This window comes from Jaculus jaculus, chromosome 10 (genome assembly GCF_020740685.1).
Source record: "Jaculus jaculus isolate mJacJac1 chromosome 10, mJacJac1.mat.Y.cur, whole genome shotgun sequence".
Taxonomy (NCBI): domain Eukaryota; kingdom Metazoa; phylum Chordata; class Mammalia; order Rodentia; family Dipodidae; genus Jaculus; species Jaculus jaculus.
In genome coordinates, this window is record NC_059111.1 from 10,909,839 (window position 1) to 10,934,942 (window position 25,104).

General features: G+C 38.5%; 1 protein-coding gene across 7 annotated transcripts in view; it reads right to left on the bottom strand.

Annotated features, from left to right (window-relative positions):
* Window positions 1-25,104, bottom strand: part of Herc1 (HECT and RLD domain containing E3 ubiquitin protein ligase family member 1) — a 200,464-nt gene that overhangs the window by 93,436 nt on the left and 81,924 nt on the right. For all 7 annotated transcript variants that reach the window (XM_045160355.1, XM_045160353.1, XM_045160356.1 and 4 more), the window contains exons 19-25: window positions 22,297-22,470; window positions 16,728-16,842; window positions 16,518-16,638; window positions 14,747-14,918; window positions 10,433-10,745; window positions 9,860-9,980; window positions 3,223-3,274 (exon numbers count right to left, since the gene is read on the bottom strand). In XM_045160355.1, coding sequence (XP_045016290.1) covers window positions 3,223-3,274; window positions 9,860-9,980; window positions 10,433-10,745; window positions 14,747-14,918; window positions 16,518-16,638; window positions 16,728-16,842; window positions 22,297-22,470 — 1,068 coding nt within the window. The remainder of the gene's footprint in view (window positions 1-3,222; window positions 3,275-9,859; window positions 9,981-10,432; window positions 10,746-14,746; window positions 14,919-16,517; window positions 16,639-16,727; window positions 16,843-22,296; window positions 22,471-25,104) is intronic.

A 25,104-nucleotide genomic window follows, 5' to 3' on the forward strand; every position in this document is an offset into this window, starting at 1 on the left:
AAAAGAATCCTCATTTGGCCAGACATCTGTTTATCCTTCATGGCTCCACTTACATTTTTACATCTACTAGTTTAGACCCAAACAGTTCTTGGCAGATTCACCTGTCCAATCAAAGATAAGCATATTAAGGCTTCATGATACCTGGTCTATATCAACAAATGAATAATAAAACAGGGTAGCTCACTGTATCACCATTTGACAGCAAAACAAAATAGTCTTCCTCCTCCAGAGTGGTCAAAGGGCAATCAATAAATATTAAGATTTTTAAAAATACATTTAAAAGTATTACTCTAAATGTATTTTAGATGTTAAGTTGTTTGAAGAAAGACATCTATTACATTAAGAAAAGTAAGTTATAAATTTATACATGTTTACTAGCTCTTAAGATTCTATGTAACTGAAATGTAACTACGTTTGCTAACCATCCTAAAATAATAATTTTTACTTTCTAGTCACCTGTTCCTAAGGAACAAACCACCAGTAAAAATTTCCCTGGGAACGTATGCAATAACCAATAAATAAATTGGTACCACATTAAGTACCATAATAAAATTCTAACTCGTTTGTCTTCCTACTATACTTTACCATATATACCTATAAAACAAAATAAGTCCCGGGCTAAAGAGATGCCTTAGCAGTTAAGGCGTTTGCCTGCAAAGCCAAAGGATCCCAGTTCGACTCTCCAGAATCCACATAAGCCAGATGCACAAGGGGTGCATGCATCTGGAGTTTGTTTGCAGTGGTTGGAGGCCCTGGCCTGGCATGCCCATTCTCTCTCTCTCCTTCACACTCTCTCAAATAAATAAAATAAAAATATTTTAAAAAAGAAAAAAATTCCCATGAGATTCTCTTTTTGCTTTTCTGTTTCCAAAAAAGCAAGTTTAACATGTTACTAGGTTCTACTACCTTGGGCTTTTTAAAAAATATGGTCTAACCATTAACAAAAGTAGGATTAATGGCTTTATTCATTTATAACTTTCAGAGGTAAAACATTATAAGTTTACATCTATTTTAAGTAATTGTTAAAAAAATATAAACAGGCAGTGACTCTAGGACATAATTTTAAAATGTTATAATCCTGCCTCATAAGTAATTCACCATCAAATTATAGGCTACTCTAAATTCAAAGATGAACACTCTACTTTGCTCTACTCAAAAGATTTTGCTACATGCTGGTACAACTAGTAAGGATTAAATAGCAAATTTGTATTTCCAGAAGTATTATGAAGACTTGAGAGAAGAGAGTAATTCCAGCCAGTGTTTATAAAGGATAGACGTGGTTAGTATTAGGAAGCCCTTAAACTCCAGATCAGATCCTTTATGCTCTTCAGGAAGGCTGTACCCATTTCCTCTCTAGCATCAAATAACATGCACTTAGTCGGGCATGGTGGCGCACGCCTTTAATCCCAGCACTTGGGAGGCAGACGTAGGAGGATTGCTGAGACTTCAAGGCTGCCCTGAGACTACATAGTGAATTCCAGGTCAGCCTGGGCTAGCGTGAGACCCTACCTCGAACTAACAAACAAACAAACAACAACAATAATATGCACTTATTAATTTAACTCTCCTGCCTCTGCCTCTTGAGTGCTACACCAGTGTGTGCCATCTCATCCAAATTTAATACGGAACTTCTAAAAACATCCACCTGAGTTAGACAAAAATGTTCCGAAGTTTTAATTCCTAAATCAAGTGAACCATCAATTTTCAAAGAACTGTGGAATAATAAAATACACATTGTACATTATGTTAACACACCTAATTTCTTTTATATCCCAAATACTTTGTCTTTTTTTTTTTTTTTTTTTGGTTTTTCGAGGTAGGGTCTCACTCTGGCCCAGGCTGACCTGGAATTCACTATGTAGTCTCAGGATGGCCTCGAACTCATGGCGATCCTCCTACCTCTGCCTCCTCCTGAGTACTGGGATTAAAGGTGTGCGCCACCACGCCCAGATTTTTGTCATTTCTTTTAAGCAACCCAGCACCTTTGATATGCTATAATCTTAAAAGATTTTTCAATGAAGAAAATACTAGTTCACTCTGGTCCTTATTATGCGTAATATTTCAGAAAAATATTCTCTGCATTCTAGTTACAACTAAATGATAAAATGCTGCCAATTTTTAGTCTATTGAAACAACATTTCTTCTTCTGACAGTAATGCACAAAGATGGAAAAAAATTCACAGAGGTGTTCTTTCTTAGTTTGCAAATGAGGGAGGAGCTTAATATTCTCTCAAGGAAAGAGTTTCATTTTAGAAAACAAGACTAAATATCATGGAAAGAGATTTTCTTCACAAGCTTTTAGAACAGTACTATCAGTGGGAAATTTCAACATTTTACATTTTTACAACCACAGTATTTATTCAAATAAAAGTGCTAGTGAACATGAGAAGAATTCTTGAGAGTTTTCAGTTTTCCTACCTAAAACTACTGTACTTTTCCCCCTTTGTTTGCATGAGTTAACTGATATTCATTAACATACAGCTTTTAATGAGGACACTTGATCACACTTTAAGGTAGTTCCTCATGGAAAAGCTTTTTATTACAGACATACTTAGTACGGATACACCATATGTGGACCATCCTTTCATTTGTCCCTGTCCCCATTCCACTGGGGGCACGCCTCGGAAGGGTTGCAGGTAGTCCCCATGGGGTTGTGGTTTATGTGTTGTAAGAGTAGCAGTTATTGGGGGAGGGAATGCCTCTGGGCATAATGTCCCAACCTGTGGTCCTTACAATCTTTCTGCCCCCTCTTTCAAAAAAATGACAAAATCACTTCATCTACTAAATGACTTATAATAAGAGGAAAACAACCTAAAAACTTTCCATATACATTTTGACGGTGTACGTACAAGGAGGTGAGTGAGACGAGAAGAGGCCCCCAGTAACACTATTTACACTGTAACTCTTTAAGTGAGCTAAAACTTATCAACATAACCACCCAATAAAGGAAGGTAATAATTCTGGAATTCCATAGGAATATAAAAACATGTATTTTTATAAGATACACTGAAAAATGAGAAAAAGAACTGATTAACACCTAGATATTCCTAGATTTCAAACGTGTATGTTTAGAGAAAAAAAATCTTCCTTTTAACTATTGTGATAAAATAATTTTAAATTATTTTTAGCAATTATATCTCAGTGACAATCAGAAATAAATATATCTGATAGAAAAGCAGTTATTTAGTTTAATCAGGTATGTAATATTTTCTGAAGACTTGCCTCTCTTCCTGTGGGATGATGCCAAGTCCAAGTCAGCATTCCGCCTGCCACTCTAGTAAAGAAAAAGTCATCATTTAGCTGTAAAAAGTATATTGCTATTAACATTTAATAAAGTATTAAAATAGAAAATAAACTACATAGTTACAACAATAAATTACTTATTCACCAGTCAAGTTGGACTAACAAAATGTCTAAATACTTGCTAAAAACAGCTATAAGACAGCACAGACACAAAACTTTGGAAATATTAACTCCAACAAAAAGTCATGGTGTGCATTAATTAACACAATAAAATAGCATAAAGTTCTCTTTACTGCTACCACTTTCATCTACTCATTATATGATTTTATTAATACTTTAATATTAAGCTAATTTAACTGAAAAACAGTGAGCTTGAGGTCTAGTGAGAGAGTCTGTCTCAAAGAAATAAGGCAGAAGAGCGATAGAGGGTGACACTTGACATCCTAATCCTCTGTCTTCTGTATACATGTGTACGTGTTATGTGCAACTGCACACTACATGCTTATAACACATACACTTACATATATCATACACATGTACACACACTACACATACTACACACAAAAAGGAAAAAGAAGAAAGGAAGAAGGGAGGGAGGAGAGGAGGGAGGGGAGAAAGAGAAAGACAGAAAGGGAAGAAGGGAGGGAGAGAAGATCAGGGTTTGGTATTCTCTGCTTATCAGAAGTAGAAAATTGATCATGTAACATACTTTATGAAAAACAGTTAAACACAGACTTAACATTGAACTGGTTATTTTCAATCACTGTAGAACATGTCTCATAGTTCATTCACCAGTAACTTATATGCACTATTGGACATCAAAGATATGAAAAAATGGATTAGGGATGTAGCTCACAGCAGAGGGCTTGCTTAACATAAGCAAGGCCTTGGGTTTGATTCCCAGCACCACCAACAACCACCTGGCACACAGAATGATGATTTTCAATGACCTTATCAGTGTGGAACGATAACATGAGGATGGGTATAGTTAAAAATATGATGGGTGAGTTCGAGGCCACCCTGAGGCTACATAGTGAATTCCAGGTCAGCCTCGGCTAGAGTGAGACCCTACCACAAAACCCTAAACCTCCCCCCCCCCCAAAAAAAACACCATGAGGATTAATATAGTTAACTGTGGAATCTACCCTTAGATGACTAGCAATACTTTTATTTTCCAATGGGTAATTTTTCTCTACTTCAGTATTTTCTCCTAAAACAGAAATAGTTTTAGAACTAGGTCAGTTGGCTTTCTCTTGTTTCCGTCCTTCTAGTTCAAAATGCTTACATTTCTTAATGGCCAGCATCCTCATGGGTCTGCAGTAAGGCTTAACACACTGACATCTTAGCAACATAATGTTTGTGGTTTAGCTCTTTTAGAAAACTGCTTTGTGGGCCCACCATAACCACTCTGCTTCCAGTCATAACACTTTTCTTGGTCATATAGGAATCCTTGCCTTTCTTATACTGGGTCACTTTGTGAGGCTGGTTCCTGTCATACTTCTTATAGAAAGAGTGTGGGGTTTTAGACACACTGACTATCTTAGTAGTTATAGGTACCCACAAGATGAAATGAGAGGCCTGGGAGTGTTGTGCCTGACAGGAAGGGGGAACAGCTCTCAAGGTTCTCTCATGTGTATCTAAAGGTTTTCTGAGCTGACCTTTCATAAACTTTACAGCCCATGCCTCCCTTTGGCTACAAAGAAACCTGCTCTCTCTGGTTATTATCTTTTCCAACTTCAATAACAATAATTTTCTATGTATTCCATAAGAAAAGACAATTGAGAGTCAATTTTTTTTTAATGTGTCTTGGAGTCTTTTTTTTTTTGGAGGGTGGTGTTCTGTTGTTAGATGTTTTATTTGTCCTTGTTTTTTCATTTTTACTTTATTGCTGTTGTTGAGGCAGGGTCTCATGCTGGCCAAAACTTACAAACCTCTGGCCTCATCCTCCCAAATGCTGGGATCAGCTGACCCTTTCTCTTTTTATCACTACACTTTGATTTTATTGGAAAATGAACAACAGAACCTTATAAATGACAACCTCAGCAACTAAATCAGGCTCAACTTCCTTCCATTTATTTTTTGTCCATTTATAATTTCTAAATGTTTTAAACTGTGTGGCCAGACTTGTTCTTCACAGTACTCAGGCAGTGTGACACGTAGGATTACCTACTTCAAAGATACAGAAATTGAGACTCAGACAGCTACAGGTCTTACCAAGGTAGAAGTCCATAGTGAGCTGGGCAGCCTACTTTAAGTTAGTTTTCATTGTTTCAGAAAAACATGCCACTTTATACTCATCCTCATTTTTGTCTCTTTCATTTCCATTGGAATAAATCAGCAATCATTTACAATATGCTAAAGTACTCCATAAAAGTATTAGAAGCATATTGAAAAAACTCTAGACTTTCTAAGTTTATTGGGAAAACAAACCAGTAATACTTAAGTAAGTGCAAAATAAAACAACTTGTTAGCACTTAGTTTATGAAAGGTTCTAGCAGTCATGGGACCAAGAAGAGCAGTTATGTACTCTGAGAACGCTTTCAGAAAGAGAGGATACTGGAGCAGTTCCTTAGGAAGGACTGAGTCTTCAGCAAGAAGGCCTGGGGCATTTACATCAAACAGTGCTTGAGCTCAAGAAGTACGTTTGGGGAGACATGTCAGATGAAGTGCTGGGTGTGGGGGGGGGGGAGGGGGGGATGCAGGCTCCTGCAGGGAAAACTGGCTCCAAAAGCAAGCAGGCGACACTGCCCAGAATCTAAGGTTCTAGGTAGGTAGGCAATACAGAATGATTTGAAAGTTTTTAGTAGAAAGGTATCATAGCAATCAGGTGTTTGGTTGTACTTGTTGCTAGTGGTATGAGGTTTTCACAAACTCATATCTTTGGAAGCTGTGTCTTACGAGAGAAACTGGAAAAGGCAGGAAGATCAGTTTGAAATTTTCTAGTCCAGACAAAGTATGAAGACCCGAACAAAAGAAGGGAAAGGATTCAAGAGACATGAAAATTTTGTCCAAACAGATGAGACTGTCATTCATAAGTTTAAAGACTATTTCTCCATTTCTTACTATATGCCAAACACTATATAGAAGGTAAAAACTTAGTAATAAATAAAACAGCAAAAAAGAAAGAGAGAAAGAGAGGGGGAGGGAGAAAACCCTCTGATTTTGAACACCTTATACGCTAGTGTAGGCTAATAGAAACTGATAAATGAACATAAAAATAAGCAAGTTATACGTGCTTTGACAAAAAAAAAAAACAACCAGGCAAGGGGAACAGAGAATGATTATGTGAATGGAAGGGAAACTGCCATTTTAAATAGGATGGTCAAGGTAGTGTTCTCTGAAAATATAACATCAAATTGAAGATGAAGAAAACAGAGAACCAGCCGCACAGATAATACCCCAGTCAGAATGAACAGCCAGAGGTTGAGAACCTGTGTGTAGTGTATCTAGAGAATAACCAGGGGCTAGAGAGATGGGATAGTGGTTAAGGCACTTGCTTGCAAAGCCTAAGGACCCATGTTTGACTGTCCAGGTCCCACATAAGCCAGACGCACAAGGTGGCGCGTGGGTCTGAAATTTGATTGTAGTGGCTGGAGGCCCTGGGGTGCCAATTTTTTTTTCTCTCCCTCTCTCAAAAATAAAATAAAGGCCAGGTGTGGTGGCACACGCCTTTAATCCCAGCACTCAGTAGGCAGAGTAGGAGGATCACTGTGAGTTCAAGGCTACCTTGAGAATACAGTGAATTCCAGGTCAGCCTAGGCTAGAGTGAGACCCTACCTTGAAAAACCAAAGAAAATAATTAATAATAAATAAATATAATAATAATAATAAATAAAATAATTGCAGAGCTAGAAGACTAGAAAATGAAACTGATCCAATACTGTTCAACTTTCCTCAGACCAGGAACCTTTTATATTCTCAAATTTTTTTAAACAACAGCTTTGTTTGTGGTACTTTATTCTTTTCAAAAGCGTTTTCTTTTTTTTTTTTTTGGTTTGCAAGGATAAGGAGACAGAGAGAGAGAGAGAGAGAGCATGGGCAGTCCAGGGCCTCTAGCCTCAGCAAATGAACTCCAGATACATGCACATAAAGAATTGAACCAGGGTCCTTAGGCTTTGTAAGCAAGTGCCTTAACTGCTGAGCCATCTCTCCAACCCTGGATAAAGATCTTAAAAGCATCTGCAGAGGGGAAACAGACCATAATCCACAGAAAAAGAACCAAAAGATAATCCAACAATGAGAGGAAGTCAGGGTGCCTTGTTATATAATTTAGGGTAACTGGGCCCCGAAAATAAAAAGCAGGAATGTTCTTAAAACTGCCTTTGCAATCTCCACTTGAGATCAGAGAAGGATATCTTCTCTCCTTTTTTTTGTCTTGTTTTTCTTTTTTTTTAAATATTTTATTTTATTTATTTGAGAAAGAAAGGGGGGCAGAGAGAGAGAGAAAATGGGCAAACGAACTCCAGACGCGTGCGCCCCCTTGTGCATCTGGCTAACGTGGATCCTGGAGAATCGAGCCTCGAACCGGGGTCCTTTGGCTTCACAGGCAAGCGCTTAACTGCTAAGCCATCTCTCCAGCCCCTTGTTTTGTTTTTCGAGGGAGGGTTTCACTCTAGTCCAGGCTGACCTGGAATTTGGCCTCGAAGTCACCAAGATCCACCCCTGTGCCTCCCAAGTGCTGGGATTAAAGGCGTGTGCCACCATGCCCAGCTTCTCTCTTTAACTCTTGACTAAAGCTATTACCTAGATCTAGTTTTCCAAAAACAATCTGAAGTCCTCCTGGGAGGGAGTTCCCTGTGCTAGAATTTGGATCTGATCCTGGCACTATGGTTGGTTAAGCTCAGCCACAAAATTTGGTTTTATGGCTGGCCTCTTCCTGATGCAGCCCCTAAGATAGAACAATCAATTCTCTCTGATGAGGCTCACCTGAGCCTGAAGATAAGCCCCCCCCCAAAAAATAACATTATAAATCAAGCCTTACCAGTGAGCAAAGCTCTATTTTGGTTTGGCACCTCTCTCGAGTTGACAGGTTCCTACTCTGGTACTCACCCTGTCCCTTTCCCCCTGCCTTAATCATCTCAGCCCTGCGGGGCTGAAATGGGGCCTACTCCCATGTCTCCCTACCATGTGGTGAAAGCTCTGTACTTTTTCCCTCTTTTCCCTGAATAGACATAATAATTTTAATAATATCCTTCTCAGTCTTGTTTCAACAAAAGTCTTTGGTTAAAAAAAAAAAGTGTTTTCTTATGTCTGATAGAGGAATTTCAGAACTATAACTAGAAAATACGTATCATTCAGTTCAAAAATGTTTCTATTGGAGCTACTACATGTTAGAGCCAAGGTCTCTAATAACTGCTCTGTAGTGAAGTCAAGACTAGAAGCCATGTCTGACATACTGTCTTCCTGCAAAGCTGGGGATGGATCCAGGACTTTTGCACATGCCAAGTGAGTACTCTACCACTGAGCAATACTCCCATGCCTGACAGACTATCTTGTTAACTTTACCTCCATGTCACTAAAGCCTAGAGGGGTCACAGTACTTAGAAAATCACACAGAAAGGCAAAGGGAGAGACAAAATGAACCTCCAGCCATTAAGTTACTTCCAAAGGTATGGAAACGGCAGTTTTAAAGACCTTCCATGCTATCATGTATCTCACCAGGTCATTGTAGAGCATCTTTGCGGGCTTCTCGCTCATCTTAGTTGATTTTTATCCTAAATCCTCACAACCCATGTTCTAAAGCCTTTCTGACAGGTAACTGAGACCTACAAAAAATTTTCAAGGGCTGGAGAGATGGCTTAGCACTTAAGCGTTTTCCTGTGAGGCCTAAGGACCCTGGTTTGAGACTCAATTCCCAGGAAATACATAAGCCAGATGCACAAGGGGGCACATGTATCTGGAGTCTGTTTGCAGTGGCTGGAGTCCTTAATGCACCCATTCTCTCTATATATATGCCTTTCTCAATCTCTCTCTGTCACTCTCAAATAAATAAATATTTTTTTTTAATTTTTCAAGAAAAATATAAACACAGTTCCATTTTTGATATCTTACTCTAGAGAAATGTGAAAGACAGTGCAAAGCAAGATGTAGGCAACCACTTTGAAGGCATGTATACATGTCCAAGCAAAGGACAAAGGAAATTTGAAATATAGCAGTGCTGGGAGACAGGTAGAGGTTACACCTAGAGATATTAAGGGTAAAATTTTCAAGATTTGACTTCTATTTGGAAGAGGGAGAGATGGATGACAAAAAGAGTAAAAGAAATGACTTAAAGATGATTCCAGCTTAGGTAATAAATAGTGCCACCTACCAAAATAGTGAATACAAGAGAAAGGTTTAGAAGAAAGATGAATTCACTTTTGGATAGGCTAAGGTTGGGGTTGCCTAACACATCAATCAACAAGTCAGATGTATGAATTTGGAGATTAGGAGTAAGGCTAAAAAGAAAAATTACTAACATATGGGCAGTAAACATTTATGCAGTATAGTTATGCCACTTCTATTAAAGGGCTTTAAAAGTTTTTATATGTCTAAAACAAATAAATACTAAATCCAAAGCCTTATGGTCTATAATTAAAAACAAAAATCCTTCTTTACTGAGTCTAGGTATACCTACCAGTGCATAACCCTCTTCATCTGATTCAGGTTGGGACAAATCAGATTCACTCCTCGATTTGATCAGTCTGTAATTTGGACTTGCATGTACTAGCCGGCTCTCTGCAGTAAGACTTTCACTTCTGCCTCGCATGCACAAAGAAAAGGTTTTTGATTGGGGACTGTTAGTGAACATAAAATTGAATGGAACTAGTAGAAAAGAGATAATACACACAAATGAAAAGCAATTATGTCTGCCTGTAGGAAATCCTTGTATATCTGAGCATAAAGTCCTTTTAAAGAACATCAAATAAATCTATGCAACTAAATTTCAGAGAGGTGCAAATAACTGTATATTTTTCAAATGCTGTTCTTTATAAGTATCAAAATTTCTTCCTCATTTAGCTAGAAATCTGTATTTTATAATGACCCAGTATCACTATTTATGTTACTTTAAATTCATCCTAGTCCTTTTATATTTCTTCCTCTGTCTTTGATAATTTCATAAGAATACTAACTTTGAGAATGAGACATTTCAATGCATAAGGAAACAAAAGAAGGCAGGTAAATATCTTCAGTTTCTAGTCAGGCCCACCTGGTCATAAGTCCACCCCCTTCAGAGGTACTTGTAGAAGGCTGCTGTAACTGTCCTTCTTCCCTTCGTTTCTGAAGCTCATCAATCACAGGACTCACTCCTAATATTAACAGCGCACATCGGTGGATCACAGAGTTGCAGGCGGCAGTGTACACATCCTGGCCCTCGGGAAGGTCTGCGCTGACCCTTCGTTCTTGCTGAGACTGTGGAGCTACGTCATCAGCTCGAGCCCCAGCCCCTGCCCCACTGTTCATTCTATCTCGGTCTCGGCTACGAGCCACTTCTCGGGCTGAGAGGAAACACTGAAAGATTTCTGTAACATGTAACAAAAACAAGGTCTTAACACATGCAAGAGAAGCACAAAGAAAGTAATAATAAAAACAGTAAAAAAGTCTGAACCAAAAACTTACTGAAAAAGGATAAAATTATTTTTCACACACAAATACAGCAGAATAGCTCAATTATACAAAAATATATTAGAATACTACTTTTCACAAAAGTTACAAAAGGAACTATTCTTATGCCTTTACAAAATTGAGATTTGAATGATCCTATTTTTAAAAAGCTAAGGACACTCCATTCAAACCATTATATGGACTATTTCAAACTGTGAGTCATTTGAAAATCTGTAACTTCAGAAGAGGTCATTTGGCCTGTCTTTTCCTAGAGGAAGAAAGTCATGTAGATCCTTCTGGAGTAGAGGTACTCACAGACCAAGGCTGGAAAATAGTCCACTATGAAGATGAAATATCAGGTTAAAAAGAAGAGACAAAATCTAATAGTATATATAATGAAGCCACACACATTCAATTTGCAAAATCCATACAATTTACAACTACGTGTACTGTATCTTTTTTAAAAAATTATTTTTTATTTGCAAGCAGAGAGAAAAAATATGAATGGACACGCCAGGACCTCTTATCACTGCAAACAAACTCCAGATATATGTACAACTTTGTATATCTGGCTTTGTATGTGTACCAAAGAATTGAACCCAGGCAGTCAGACTTTGCAAGCAAGTGCCTTTAATCATTGAGCCATCTCTCCAGCCCCACTTTGCTGTATCTTAAACCTATCAAATAGGGCTGGAGAGGTGGCTCAGCAGTTAAAGGCACTTGCTTGCAAAGCCTGACAGCATGGGCTCAACTCCCCAGTACCCAGGTAAAACCTGATGCACAAAATGGTGCATGTGTCTAAGAGTTCGTTTGCAGCAACAAGAAGCCCTGGTATGCCCTTTTCTTTTTCTTTTTCTTCTTCCTTCCTTCCTTTCTTCCTCTCTCTCTCTCTCTTCTATCTGTCTCTCAGCTTTCAAATAAATAAGTTATTTTTTTAATTAAATGTTGGTGGACTTAGCAATAATTTGTGGCTAACTGATGTTATGATGATTTTTAACTAGGCTGTTAAAATCCCTTTCTTCTATAAAATAAAAGCAATAAACCCTCCTAGAGCCTAGAAATCACTGAAATTGTTCAGATAATAGTCACTGGAATTTCCAGCAGACCTGATTCTAATATTAGCTGCCACTAACTGTGGCCATGCATTTGTAACTTTGCCTCCATCAGTCTCAGTTCACCAAGCTTTACAATGGATTATCAGCAGAACCTGTAAGACTGGTTGTGAAAATTACAAATGAATTTATGTGAAGCACCAGCCCCAGCATTCAATGTCTAGTAGGTGCTCAAACATCATAGCTAGTTTATCTCCAAATGACTACTGTGATTTTTAAAAATTTTTTTTAATTAATTAATTTATTTATTTGAGAGTGACAGACACAGAGAGAAAGACAGATAGAGGGAGAGAGAGAGAATGGGCGCGCCAGGGCTTCCAGCCTCTGCAAACGAGCTCCAGACGCGTGCGCCCCCTTGTGCATCTGGCTAACGTGGGACCTGGGGAACCGAGCCTCGAACCGGGGTCCTTAGGCTTCACAGGCAAGCGCTTAACTGCTAAGCCATCTCTCCAGCCCCTGTGTTTTCTTTTATTGTAATTGAAAGCTATACTTTATGACTATGTAGTTCTCTTTGATCTGCTCTTGCAGTTATATCAGTCTTCTAGTTTTGGGGTTGGGGGTGGAGCTTCATCATGGCAGAAGCAGCTGGCTCACTTCATAGCACATCCACAGCAGAGAGAAAACAATAAGCAGCCAGAGTTCAAGTTGGCTCTGAACACACGGGGTGGACTCAAGATCTTCTACCAGTGAGTGACATACTTCCTCCAGCAGGGTTCAGCCTGCTGGAGAGTAAGTAGTAAGTTTACTCAAAAATATCTGAGACTATAGGGACATTTACATTCAAAGCGCCATACCTACATTTCTAAACTAATTTTTTAGCGTTCCTTTAGCCTAGCTTACAAAATACAAATAGACTCCCTTCATCTCCAAACTCCATTTCTCTATCTAGGCCTTATCTTTTTCTTCTTTTAAAAACTATTTTTAGTCTTGTTTTTGAGACATCTCAAAATTATTTCTATTGGTATGGGGGATTATGAACTCCAATGAGAAGCTTCCACTAGTCTTTGGCCAAAAGTGAGGCTACACCCATCAAAATCTCTCTAAATTAATAATGTTTATCCCCTTTAACCTATCCTGATCTCACTCTCCACTGGAGAATGTTTTCCTTTTTCAGAAAGCAGTGAGAGCCAAGGACAACCAAAATCTATCAACAAGACAAGAATAGATAGCTGACTCCATGGCAGGAGATGAGCCACTCCTAGCATAGCAGTTACGGCCCACGTGAAGCCTCAGAGGCACTGGTAAAATGAGCAAGAGTGATGCTTCCACTGTGAGCCTGACCAACCAGGCAAGGGTGATGGAGAAAGCCACTGAGGATACTCAAAACGTATTAAAGCAGAAGTACAGAAGCTACTGAGAGTTCAACACTAAAGTAGACTTAAAACACACCCACCACAGCTCAAAGAATTCTGCAGAAGAGGGGCAGAAAGATTGCAAGAGCCACAGGGTGGGAGGGAGTATTACTCCCCCCACCCCTAATGACTGACTGCTGCCCTCACAACTCCATAGAGAATACCAACACTCCCACTAAGGAGGGCGTTCCGTGGAGTGGGGGCAGGGAGGAGGGAAATGATGGCACCAGCACATGATGTATCCATATAAAGTTTCTACTGAACAAAGAAAAAAAGAAAAAGAAAAAAATTATTTCTGGAAGTCCACAGACACAAATCAGTCAATAGTAAAACTGGAAATACAGCTCAGTGGTAGAGTGCTTGCCTAGAATTTGTGAGGTCCAGAGTTCAATTCCAGTAACACACATGCACATACAACACACATACAAAAAAACAATAGTAGTAACTCTCAAAAAAAATCAGGACTGGGCTGGAGAGATGGCTAAGCGGTTAAGCACTTGCCTGTGAAGCCTAAGGACCCCGGTTCGAGGCTCAGTTCCCCAGGTCCCACGTTAGCCAGATGCACAAGGGGGCGCACACGTCTGGAGTTCGTTTGCAGTGGCTGGAAGCCCTGGCGCGCCCATTCTCTCCCTCTCCCTCTATCTGTCTTTCTCTCTGTGTCTGTCGCTCTCAAATAAATAAATAAAAATTGACAAAAAAATATTTAAAAAAAAAATCAGGACTAGTAAGTCTCAAGTTGACTGATACATACAGATTATCTCAATACCAATACATAGTTGGCCATGATATTTTAGGCTACAAATTGAATATATACTTTTAACTTGAAATACCACAATCACACAAAAGATACTAAAGGTTTAGAATTAGTTCTCCTTAATAATTATCTGGAGGTTTGGAATATAAAAATGGGGAAAGTTTTACTCACCCACCCAATAGTATCCTCATACCATTTTTCTGTCATTGCTCTCATGTCTTTAAAACCTGGATCTCCTAACGGGCATAAAAAGGGGATCCTTCTCTGAACATCACAGACAACATGGAGGATGTAATTTGAATGCCTTTATTCAATGGCTTGTATGTGTCATTGCGTGCATGAAGCTCAGTGGCATAGAAGCGGAAAAGTCTGCTTCCTGGGCATTCCAACCCTGAACATGTAAGCAAGCACATGAATGACACTAGCGTGACTGTAAGAGGCCCTGAAATGCTGGTCAATGCAAATTTAGATTTCCCAATGCAATGTCAGACAGTTTTAGGAAAAGAAAAGAATGACACCTTTTCCTTCCTAGTTTCCCTATGGATAGCAAACAATGGCTGACTTGGAATTCACTATGTAGTCTCAGGCTGGCCTTGAACTTACAGCTATCCTCCTACCCTGGCCTCCTGAGTGCTGGAATTAAAGGCGCGCATTCCCATGGCCAGTCATGCTGTTTCTTTGTAAAATAAGGGTATACTCACTGCCGGCTGTCATGACTTCATGTTCCCGCTCTTCCTCCTCCTCTTCCAGCTCTGGATGCCCCTCCCCCCGGTCTCTCTCAGCCTGCTCTTCCATTTCAGCTTCTTCATCAATGGTCCGGGTAAATGAATGCTCCTGCCGGTCAGTATCCGCAGAGTCTTGATTCTCTGAGATCTTAAAGATACATTCAGAAACTACACTGAATATACTTTTGTAAAAACTTTATAATTTTTCACAAAACTGGCAGTTTTATCATGGAAAATATTGATAGTATCAGTAACAATATATAAACTTTACTGCAAAACCCAAAAGAATATTGGGTAAATCTTAAAATATTACAAAGGATATATCCACACACAATATATATATATATATATATATATATATATATGTATATATATATATATATATACACATACATACATACATACATACATACATATGGTGTCTCTTCCTTGCAGAAATCAATAAATTTGTCACATTTATATTACTATTTAGCTACAAACTCCAGAGATACAACCTAACCAAACACAAAAGGTGTCTTGATTCTAGAGTTTCCTAAAGGTTGTGTATTATTGCTTAGTAACTAAATTTTGAGCAGCAGTGCTGGGGTCCATACCAAGGGCCTCATACATGCTAGATAAGCATTCTATCACTAAACACCAGCTCATCAATAACTTTAAATTTAAAATAGTTTTTTCTTTAACTTTGTCCCCAAAACCAAAAATTAACTTTAATCTCCACAGCAGTCATGCTATATAGCAGTGAACTAAACAGAGGAAAGAGGTGCTTAAAGAGCCACAAATACCCTAACAGTATGTAATTTGTCTCACAAATTTCAGTGTAAAGCAAAGATAAAAATTTTGAATGATTCATAATATAAGTTATTTTGTGAGTCATGACCAGTAACTAACTCGGAAATTTCAGTATAGGCAGACTTAGCAGTGAGACTCACATAGAATGTAAGTCATTTATTCCCATAATATGTGGCTTTCAATTCTGAGTCTCAATAAAATGGCAAATTAACACATTTTATGGATTCTCAAAGTCAGTTTCAAATAGTAGTATCAACAAATTCTAAGTCAGGGCATGCTAAAAGTCTATTACAGCACAAACATTGAGACAGCTGTTTATCTTAAACATGTAAGAACTAAATTGTGGAGCTGCAGGCAAAGTATCCAACATGTCATGTTTCTAAATAAAGGCTTCAGAAGATAATATGCCCAGGCTTGTTGTTATAATCACAGGATGATGTCACCAGGATCTAGCACCTTAAAAACCATCTCATTTTTGTTTTGAAGATACTTCTGGATCATCCTCAACAAACAGTTTCAAATTTCAACTTTCTCAAAAAGGTCCATTTTCATGTTAGGACCTCTCTTCCCCCTTATTTTCACTTCTCTACAGTGAGTATTTCTGATATTTTCCATTTCTTACAAGAGATGATTTTTGGATATTTTATCTATGTAAGGTATGTGTTAATGCCCTGACAACTTTTCACATCCCAAGTTAAATAGGATAACCCAAATATGTTCTGATCAGCATAAAAGAGAGGAATAATATTTCCTATGGTCTGGTCATTTTTAGCACTTATTATATAAGCAGGATATTCTTTACTCGCTCTATTATACTTGACAAATCCTAACTCTATCATTCGCCCTCTTGTCACTAAAAATTACATGTGTTGACTATCTGCAATAATCACAAAACCAATGTGAGGCTATCTCTGATGGTTTCCAAAAAACGTAGAAATTAATTGATTTTCAACTTTACCCATCTGTCTCGTGAAGATGACCTGGTTTGAATAAGTTCAAGGTTCTTGCAAGCAAGTAAACGACTTCGAACTTTGTATACACAACGGTACACTTCTGATAAGCTTTTACCAGGTTGGTATCTAAATAAAGAACCAAAATAGAAAAGTTACCTAATTTCTAACATCATGAGAGCAAATATTTGTCTGAGGATAGTTTTTAAGTTACTTGCCGGCTTTCTCCACATGCTTGACTAAGTAAATTTGTGTGTTTGAGAAGTGCTGCAAGAACAAATCTAGACACAGTGTCCAAGAGTGATTCATTACTTAAAGTTGCACTGTCCCAATCTGAAAATACAAATGATACAATGACATTTAAGAAGACTCAGCAGAGTTCAGAGATAATATTCATAGCTTTAGTTGTCCAACACCTGAACTTTATCACTTACTTAACAAATGCACATACTATTTCAGGTGCTGGGGATACAGAAATTAACAAACTAAGTCTCTAATCTCACACAGTTTAGATTCCTGGTTCTGGATGGAGATGGGAGAGACAATAAGTAAAAACATTAGTATAACAGGTAAATGCTATGGAGAAAAACAAAGCAAGACAGGAAGACTGGGAACACTGTACTGTTTCATGTAGGGTGGTCTCAGAGTATATTTGAGCCGAGATCTCAATGAAGGAGAAGAATCCACATTTAAAAACATTACCACATTAAGAAAAGCAAGTGTAAAGACATAGTTAGAGGGTTTAAGGAGGCCACAGGGCTTCAGCAAAGGGAGCACACACAAGAAGAGAAGGAGAAGACATTAGAGAGCTGGCTAGGGATTAGATCACACTGTTCTTGCAGGTTAGTGAAAATCTTCCATATTTTACCTACAGGAAACTAGAAAGCAGTTTTAGCAGGCCTCGAACAGAGATAAGATGTGATCTAACATGTATTTTAAAGGCTCTTTGACTTCTGAGTGGGGAATGGATTACCTGGATAGTAACAGCAGAAGTTACTAAAATTATTACTGCATTAGTTCCAGTAAAAAATGGTGGTGGTTCACACCAGGATGGGAGCAATGGAAAATGTCAAGATTTGAAGCCAAGCTAAGTCTAAATGTATTAGCTAGAATACACTGAGAATGGAAGATCACAGAAGTTTCATGGGAAGGGAACTGGAATCACAAGTTTGTATTTGAACATTATTCAAACTATAAACTATTTAAGTATGTACATATCTGATATTTGAAGTCATAAAGTAGATCCTGGGAGAGTACAGTACATTTAGGTAGGTAGTAACATCTGGACAGAAATGAACCTATACAAGTGAAAACCCAAATCACAGCATTAAATTCAAAGGACTAGTCAGGTGGTTTTTCCTCCTGTTTTTCAATTCTATGTCATCACACCAGTGCTATGCTTTTATGAGTACATTCAGTAATCTCAAGCAGAAATGGAAGACTATTGTCCACTCTCCTCCCAATGACTGCTAGACTAGTTATATAACAGATACTGAATAATGTCCGTGCTATCCTTTAAAAACTACCCTTGGTGAATTTCAAAGGGGAAAAGGGGGGGGGGCATTACCATGAGATATTTTTTATAATCACGGAAAATGTTTAATAAAATTAAGAAAAAATTTAAAAAATAATTTTAAAATCAGTATTAAAAAACTACCCTTGGAAAATATTAAGCCCAATTTAGTTTTAGTCTGAATATCTTAAGACTTCATTCTTTTTGAGAGAGACAGAATGAATATGGATGCACCAGGGCTCCAGCCACTGCAAATAAACTCCTTAAGTATGCACCACTTTGTACTCCTGGTTTATGTGGGTCCTGGGGAATTGAACCTAGGTCCTTAGGTTTTGCAGGCAAGCATCTTAAACGCTAAGCCATTTCTCCAGCCCAAGATTTCATTCTTAAGAAATAAAATGCTCCAGCCATTGTGGAAATCAGTGTGGAGGTTCCTAAAACAGCTAAAAATTGATCTACCATATGACCCAGCTATAGCACTCCTAGGCATATATCCTAAGGACTCATCTCATTACCTTAGAAGTACATGCTCAACCATGTTTAGTGCTGCTCAATTTATAATAGCTGGGAAATGGAACCAGCCTAGATGTTCCTCAACTGATGAGTGGATAATGAAGATTTGGCATATTTATACAATGGAGTTCTACTCAGCGGTAAAGAAAAATGAAGTTATAAAATTTGCAGAAAAATGGATGGACCTGGAAAGGATTATACTAAGGTGAGGTAACCCAGGCCCAGAAAGCCAAGTGCTATATGTTCTCCCTCATATGTGGATCCTAGCTACAGATGATTGGGCTTCTACGTGAGAAGGAAAAAAACTCAGTAGCAGAGGCCAGTAGGTGGAAAAGGAGATATAAAGGGAAGAGAAAGGAAGGGAGGAGGGTACTTAAAAGGTTGGTATTGTATATATGTAAATAGAATGGTTGAGATGGGGAGGGGATATGATGGAGAATGGAATTTCAAAGGGGAAAGTGGGGGGAAGGGAGGGTATTACCATGGGATATTTTTTATAATCATGGAAAATGTTAATAAAAATTGAGAAAAAAAATTTTAAAGAAAACAAATAAAATGCTAGGGCTGGAGCGATGCCTTAGCGGTTAAGGCGCTTGCCTGCAAAGCCAAAGGACATCGGTACAATTCCCCAGGACCTATGTAAGCCAGATGCACAAGGTGGCACATGTGTCTGAGTTCATTTGCAGTGGCTGGAAGCCCTGGCGCATCCATTCTCTCCCTCTTTCTCTTACTCTGCCTCTTTCCCTCTCTCAAATAAATATAAAAAATATTTTAAAAAAGAAATAAAATGCTACATCCTAGTTTTCTACTTCATTTCCATATGCCTAGCTCAAAAATGTAAATTCAGACTTATCTACTTTATAGGTAAAAGAATTGATAATATAAGCATACCTGTCTTAAGCCCACAGACAACTTTATAGTGACAGTCAGAATTACATACAAAATTTAACCATAACAGGTTCTTGAGGAATTACTATCTGAGAATGCCTAGGACTCCTCACCAAACAAGACTAGAGTTCAAGAATGCTGATACTCAATAGCAGGGCAAACTATAGTCACACCCTTTACTCTGTTTCAAATTTAGCATGGATTACCCTTTTTTTTTTTTAAGTAATGAATTCTTTTAGAGCATCTTCATTAAAGATGTGATTATTTTACCAAGCACAACAGAAAATGCTTCCACTATTCATGTTAAATCCATGCTACAGTACACAACCAACACAGCAAAAGGTATTTAAAAATTATATATTTATCTACTTATATATTTGAGAGAGAAAAAGACACAGAGAAAGAGAGTGAATGGGCACATCAGGGCCTCTAGCCATTGCAAATGAGCTCCAGACATATGTGCTACCTTGTGCAACTGGCTTTAGGTAGGTACTAGGGCATCAAACTTGAGTCATTTGGCTTTGCAGGCAAGCACCTTAATCACTAGGCCATCTCTCCAGTCAGCAAAAGGTTTCTAATCACCTCATGTTTATGTCATATCTTAAAAGTTCTCATTCCAATGTAACAAATGATACTATGATATAAAAAATGACTAAATAATTATCTATTATAAGCAAACAACATAAATATAGCATCAGAAAATACATCCCAGATAAGTGTATTGTTCTTCTCTATTACGCTACCTTTCATCTCTGGTAGGAATCAACAGAATACAATAAATGAGTACATTATCAAAAAGCAAACAAAATGAAAAAAAAAAGGAAAACATTCCTTGTTTTGTTTGTTTGCTTGTTTTTGAGAGCTTGTTTGGAGGTTCTAGCAGGGGAGCACAGCTACTCATATACCCTTGACCGAAGACCAGTTCTCCTCTATTCGGGGAAGGTCATCCTCTTTGACCAGGTTCAAAGGTTAGGGAGGGACACACGTGGGGCAGCAAGGGAGGAAGGGGACACCTGCCTAGCCAGCCAAATCAATCCTGGCAATCAAGGGGGTTACAGATGTTGCAGCCAGGTTGCCCTCACATCTTGTTTGCTTGTTTTTGAGATGGGGTCTTGACATGTTGCCCAGGATGGTCTTGAAGTCATTGGCTCAAACAACATGTCTGCCGTTGTTTCCTAAGTAGCTGCAACCACGCATGGCTGAGATTAAAGTCTCAAAGCTATCTTCTCACTGGTATTTAAGGACACAAGTAACTGAACTAGGAGTGGTGGCACATGCCTATAATCCCAGTGCTCAGGAGGCTGACGCAGAAGGACTAAGAGTTTAAGGTCAGTCTGAGTTACATAATTAGATTCAGTCTTAAACAAATAGACAAAGAAGAACTGAATATGTTTCTCAACTCATTCTACTTAAAAAAGATAAAACCATTGGTGCACACGTTTAATCCTAGCACTCAGGTAGGAGGATCACTATGAGTTGGAGGCCACCCTGAAACTACATGGTGAATTCCAGGCCAGCCTGGACTAGAATAAAACCCTACCTTGAACCTCCTCCATAAATTAAATTAAAAATAAATTAAAAAGTGAAGCCATATTTACTTTTACCATTTTTACTAGAGAATGCAAAAATTTAAGAGAAAACATGATTTTAAAAAATCCAAAATGCTGTATCTGTGACCTTGGATATGAGTCATTGCTTTCACTTGTTTAGTTTTGAAGGGTTTTTTGTTTGTTTGTTTGTTTGTTTTTGGTTTGTTGAGGTAGGGTCTCACTCTAGTCCAGGCTGACCTGGAATTCACGATGTATTCTCAGGGTGGCCTCAAACTCACAGTGATCCTCCTACCTCTGCCTCCCGAGTGCTGGGATTAAAGGCATGCGCCACCACGCCCAGCTTGAAGGGTTTTTTTGAGACAGGGTCTCATGTAGTAAGACTGGCCTCAATTGATTCTCCAAGTTCCACCTATCAAGAACTAGAATTAAAGTATGCCCACCACACCTGAGCTAATATAGATCACTGTTAAAGAAACATGACAGCTAAGAATAAATAAGATATAACTTTGATATTTATGTATGTAAAATTAATTTTACTAATCAGATATCAGAAACTGAAATGTCACCACATATTTGCATAGTGCTTCACTACTACAATTACACCTAGTCTCAAAATGGTATCTTTACCAGCACTCTCAAGTGGGCAAGTACTTTTCACTTATTTTTAATTTTTATTTTAATTTTTAGGTTCTTTCAAAGCAGGGCCTCACTCTAGCCCAGACTGACCTTGAACTCACAGTGATCCTCCTACCTCTACCTCCCAAGTGCTGGGAGCCCAGCTAAGTGCTTTTTAAAATAAAGTACAAGTCATTGACACTATAGTTTAGGCTTATAAACTATATCCTTTCAAGTTCTTTTTTGTTTGTTTGTTTTGTTTTGTTTTTCGAGATAGGGTCTCACTCTAGCCCAGGCTGACCTGGAATTCACATGGAGTCTCAGGGTGGCCTCGAACTCACAGAAATCCTCCTACCTCTGCCTCCCAAGAGCTGGGATTAAAGGTGTGCGCCACCACGCCCGGCTTCCTTTCAAGTTCTTACAGCTTGAGTTGCAAAGGTAGCCTCTAATAAAAGCTTTTTGTATACAATCCATTTTTCTAGCATAAAATACTTTAGTCAAACAATTTAATAAATAACATCCAATTTTCATACAAAGGGTTTCCTTTGAGTAGGATACATAACAATAAAACAAGTATCTGGGGTATTTTTCATAAAGAGAAAAATTATTTTTAAAATGTCATTTATAAAAGTCCCCTTCTCTATTTTCTATTTACATAAATTACATTATGAATTAGCTATATTAGTCACTTTATCATCTTGATCTTACCTTTACTAACAGCATAATCCTGCATACTGATCCAAAGGCTTCGGGCAGGTTCTTTAGAGCAACCCAAGGCCAAGTCTACATAGACGGAAATTTCAGGCCGTAATTTATAATCAAAAGGCTTTTGTTCTTCATTTCCTGAAAGAGCTACTTCCAATAGGCAACTCATACACTTATCTTAAAAAAAAAAAAAAGACTTGTCACCAATTTTAAACCTCATAAATGTTAATACAAATAAAATCTTGCCACATTTATTTAATGCATATGAAATTATACACATGAAGCAAAGACATTTTAAGTAGATGCAACAAAGGTAAAGTCTTTTAATGCTTTTCAGAGGATGGTAGTGTCACTCCCTTCTCTCTCCCTGCCCCCACCTCTGCCCCCCCCTTCGAGGAATGAGCATTCTGAGGAACTCTACCATCTTGGTAAGAGACACAAGGGATGCAAAAATGTCCTACATGTGAAACACAATCCTATTTAACAAAAACTGTCCTAGGGGCTTAAGGTGGTTAAGGTGTTTGCCTGCAAAGTCAAAAAAACCCAGGTTCAATTGCCCAGGACCCACATAAGCAACACACAAGGTGGCGCATTGTATCTGGAGTTCGTTTGCAGCAGCTAAAGGCCCTACTGAAGGCCCTAGTGTTCCCATTCTCTCTCTCTCTCTCAAATAAATAAAGAAAACAATTAAAAAAAAAAAACTGTCTTGGGGCTGGAGAGGTGGCTTAGTGGCTAAGGCACTTGCCTGCAAAGTCAAAGGACCCAGGTTCGATTCTCCATTACCCACGTAAAGCCAGATGCACAAGGTGGTGCATGTGTCTGGAGTTCGTTTGCAGTGGCTAGAGCCCCTGGCACACCCATTCATTCTCTCTCTCTCTAAGATAAGTAAGTTTTTCTTAAAAAAAAAAAAACTGTCTTATTTAAAATGGAACCATAAGGAAATAAAATAAACTAAAAGGGTTTTTAGACTTAAAGGAAAGCAATCTATTAAGAGTGATCTAACAAGGAGCAAAGACACCATGACCAATTTCTCAGTCAATAAACACATTTGCACAGTGGCTCTTAACTTTTCAGACACTTAACATTCAGAATGCTTTCTTTTATCCTTTCTTTTTAAAACTAACAGTCTTGGTATATATCCATGCTGGCCTTGAAACCAAGATCTTCCTTCCTCTGTCTCATTTTCTACTTATAAAATTAAAATAAACAATGTTCTAAATGACAGGTTTTTGGCAAGTACCAAACCTGAATTCAATCTGTAGCATAATTGGAATATAATTATACATAAGACAGTATCTTTTTATTTATACAAATATATGTATGTATGTATACACACACATAGGTTTTTTGAGATAGGGTCTCACTCTAGCCCAAGCTGATCTAGAATCCACTCTGTCGTCTCAGGCTGGCCTCTAACTCTCGGCTGGCAGTCCTCCTACCTCTGCCTCCCAAATGCTGGGATTACAAGCTTGCACCACCACATCTGGCTCTATATAAATATTTCTTAAAGGTAATATTTTGATAGCTTTATAAGTTTATAATTTAAAACCTGAGAAAACATTAAAACTAAAGTTGATTGTATTCATGTTTAAGTGCAGTTAAAAGGTGGAGAAACACTCTGCTTACTCAGATTATTGAGAACTGACAAAGGAGTGGAGCGCTAGAGCCCTCTCCACCATGTCAAATATCCCTGAGAACCCCACTTACACTTTCTTTGTTCTAGCCCCTCTCTCTGTTTCCTAAGCCTGTTTCTGGGACAACCCTGAAGGACAATGGTGAAGGAAACTCTTCACAAGGGGCAGAACTTCAGGTATTTTGCTTAGAAGGAAAAATGGATGGATGTGTGGTAATATGCTGATTCATGGGCTGCAGCCAATGTAATGGCTTGGAGGAAATACAATTAGAAAACTGGTGAGAAAGACATCTGGGGAAGAGGTGTATGAACAGATCTCTCTGAATGGGCAAAAGATATAAAGATAACTTGTGTCCCATGTAGAGGCTCAAAAAGTAACCTCAGCAGAGAGTGACTTTAATAATCAAGTAGATAAGCTGACCCATTCTGTGGGTAACAGTTGATCTCTTTCCCTAGCCTTCCCTGCCACTGCCTAATAGGACCATGAACAAAGTGACCAGGGAGACAGGGGTGGAGGTCATGTATGGGCTCAATGACAGGGACTTCTACTCACCAGGTTACTGGCTACAGCTGCTACTGAGTGCCAAATCTGCCAGCAACAAAGACCAACACTGTGCCCCCAAAATAGCACCATTCCCTGGAGGGATCAGCCAGCAATCTAGTGGCAAGCTGACTACAATGGTCAATCTCCATCATGGAAAGGGCAGCATTTTGTCCATATTGACTTGTTCCAGGTATGCCTTGCCTGCACATGCTTCTGCCAAAACGACCATGCGCAGACTTACAGGACAATCTACTATCATGATGTTTCACACAGCATTGCTTCTGACCAAGGAACTCACTTCCCAACCAAAGAAGTGCAATACTGGGCTCATGATCATGGAATTTGCTGGCCTTACCATGTTCCCTACCACCCTGAAGCAGTTGGCTTGACAGAATGATGTAATCGCCTTTAAAAACACAAAGCAGTCACAGCGTGAACTAGGCGGCAATGGCCTAGAGAGCTGGGCAGGGTTCTACAGAACTCTGCATCGGTGTATATATAGTACAAGGCATTTCTTCTATAGCCAGGATTCACAGATCCAGAAGCCAAGAAGTAGAAATGAGAATGGGGCCTCTCATCATCACCTCAACTGATACACTAGCCAAAGTTTTGCTTCCTATTCCCACAAACTTAT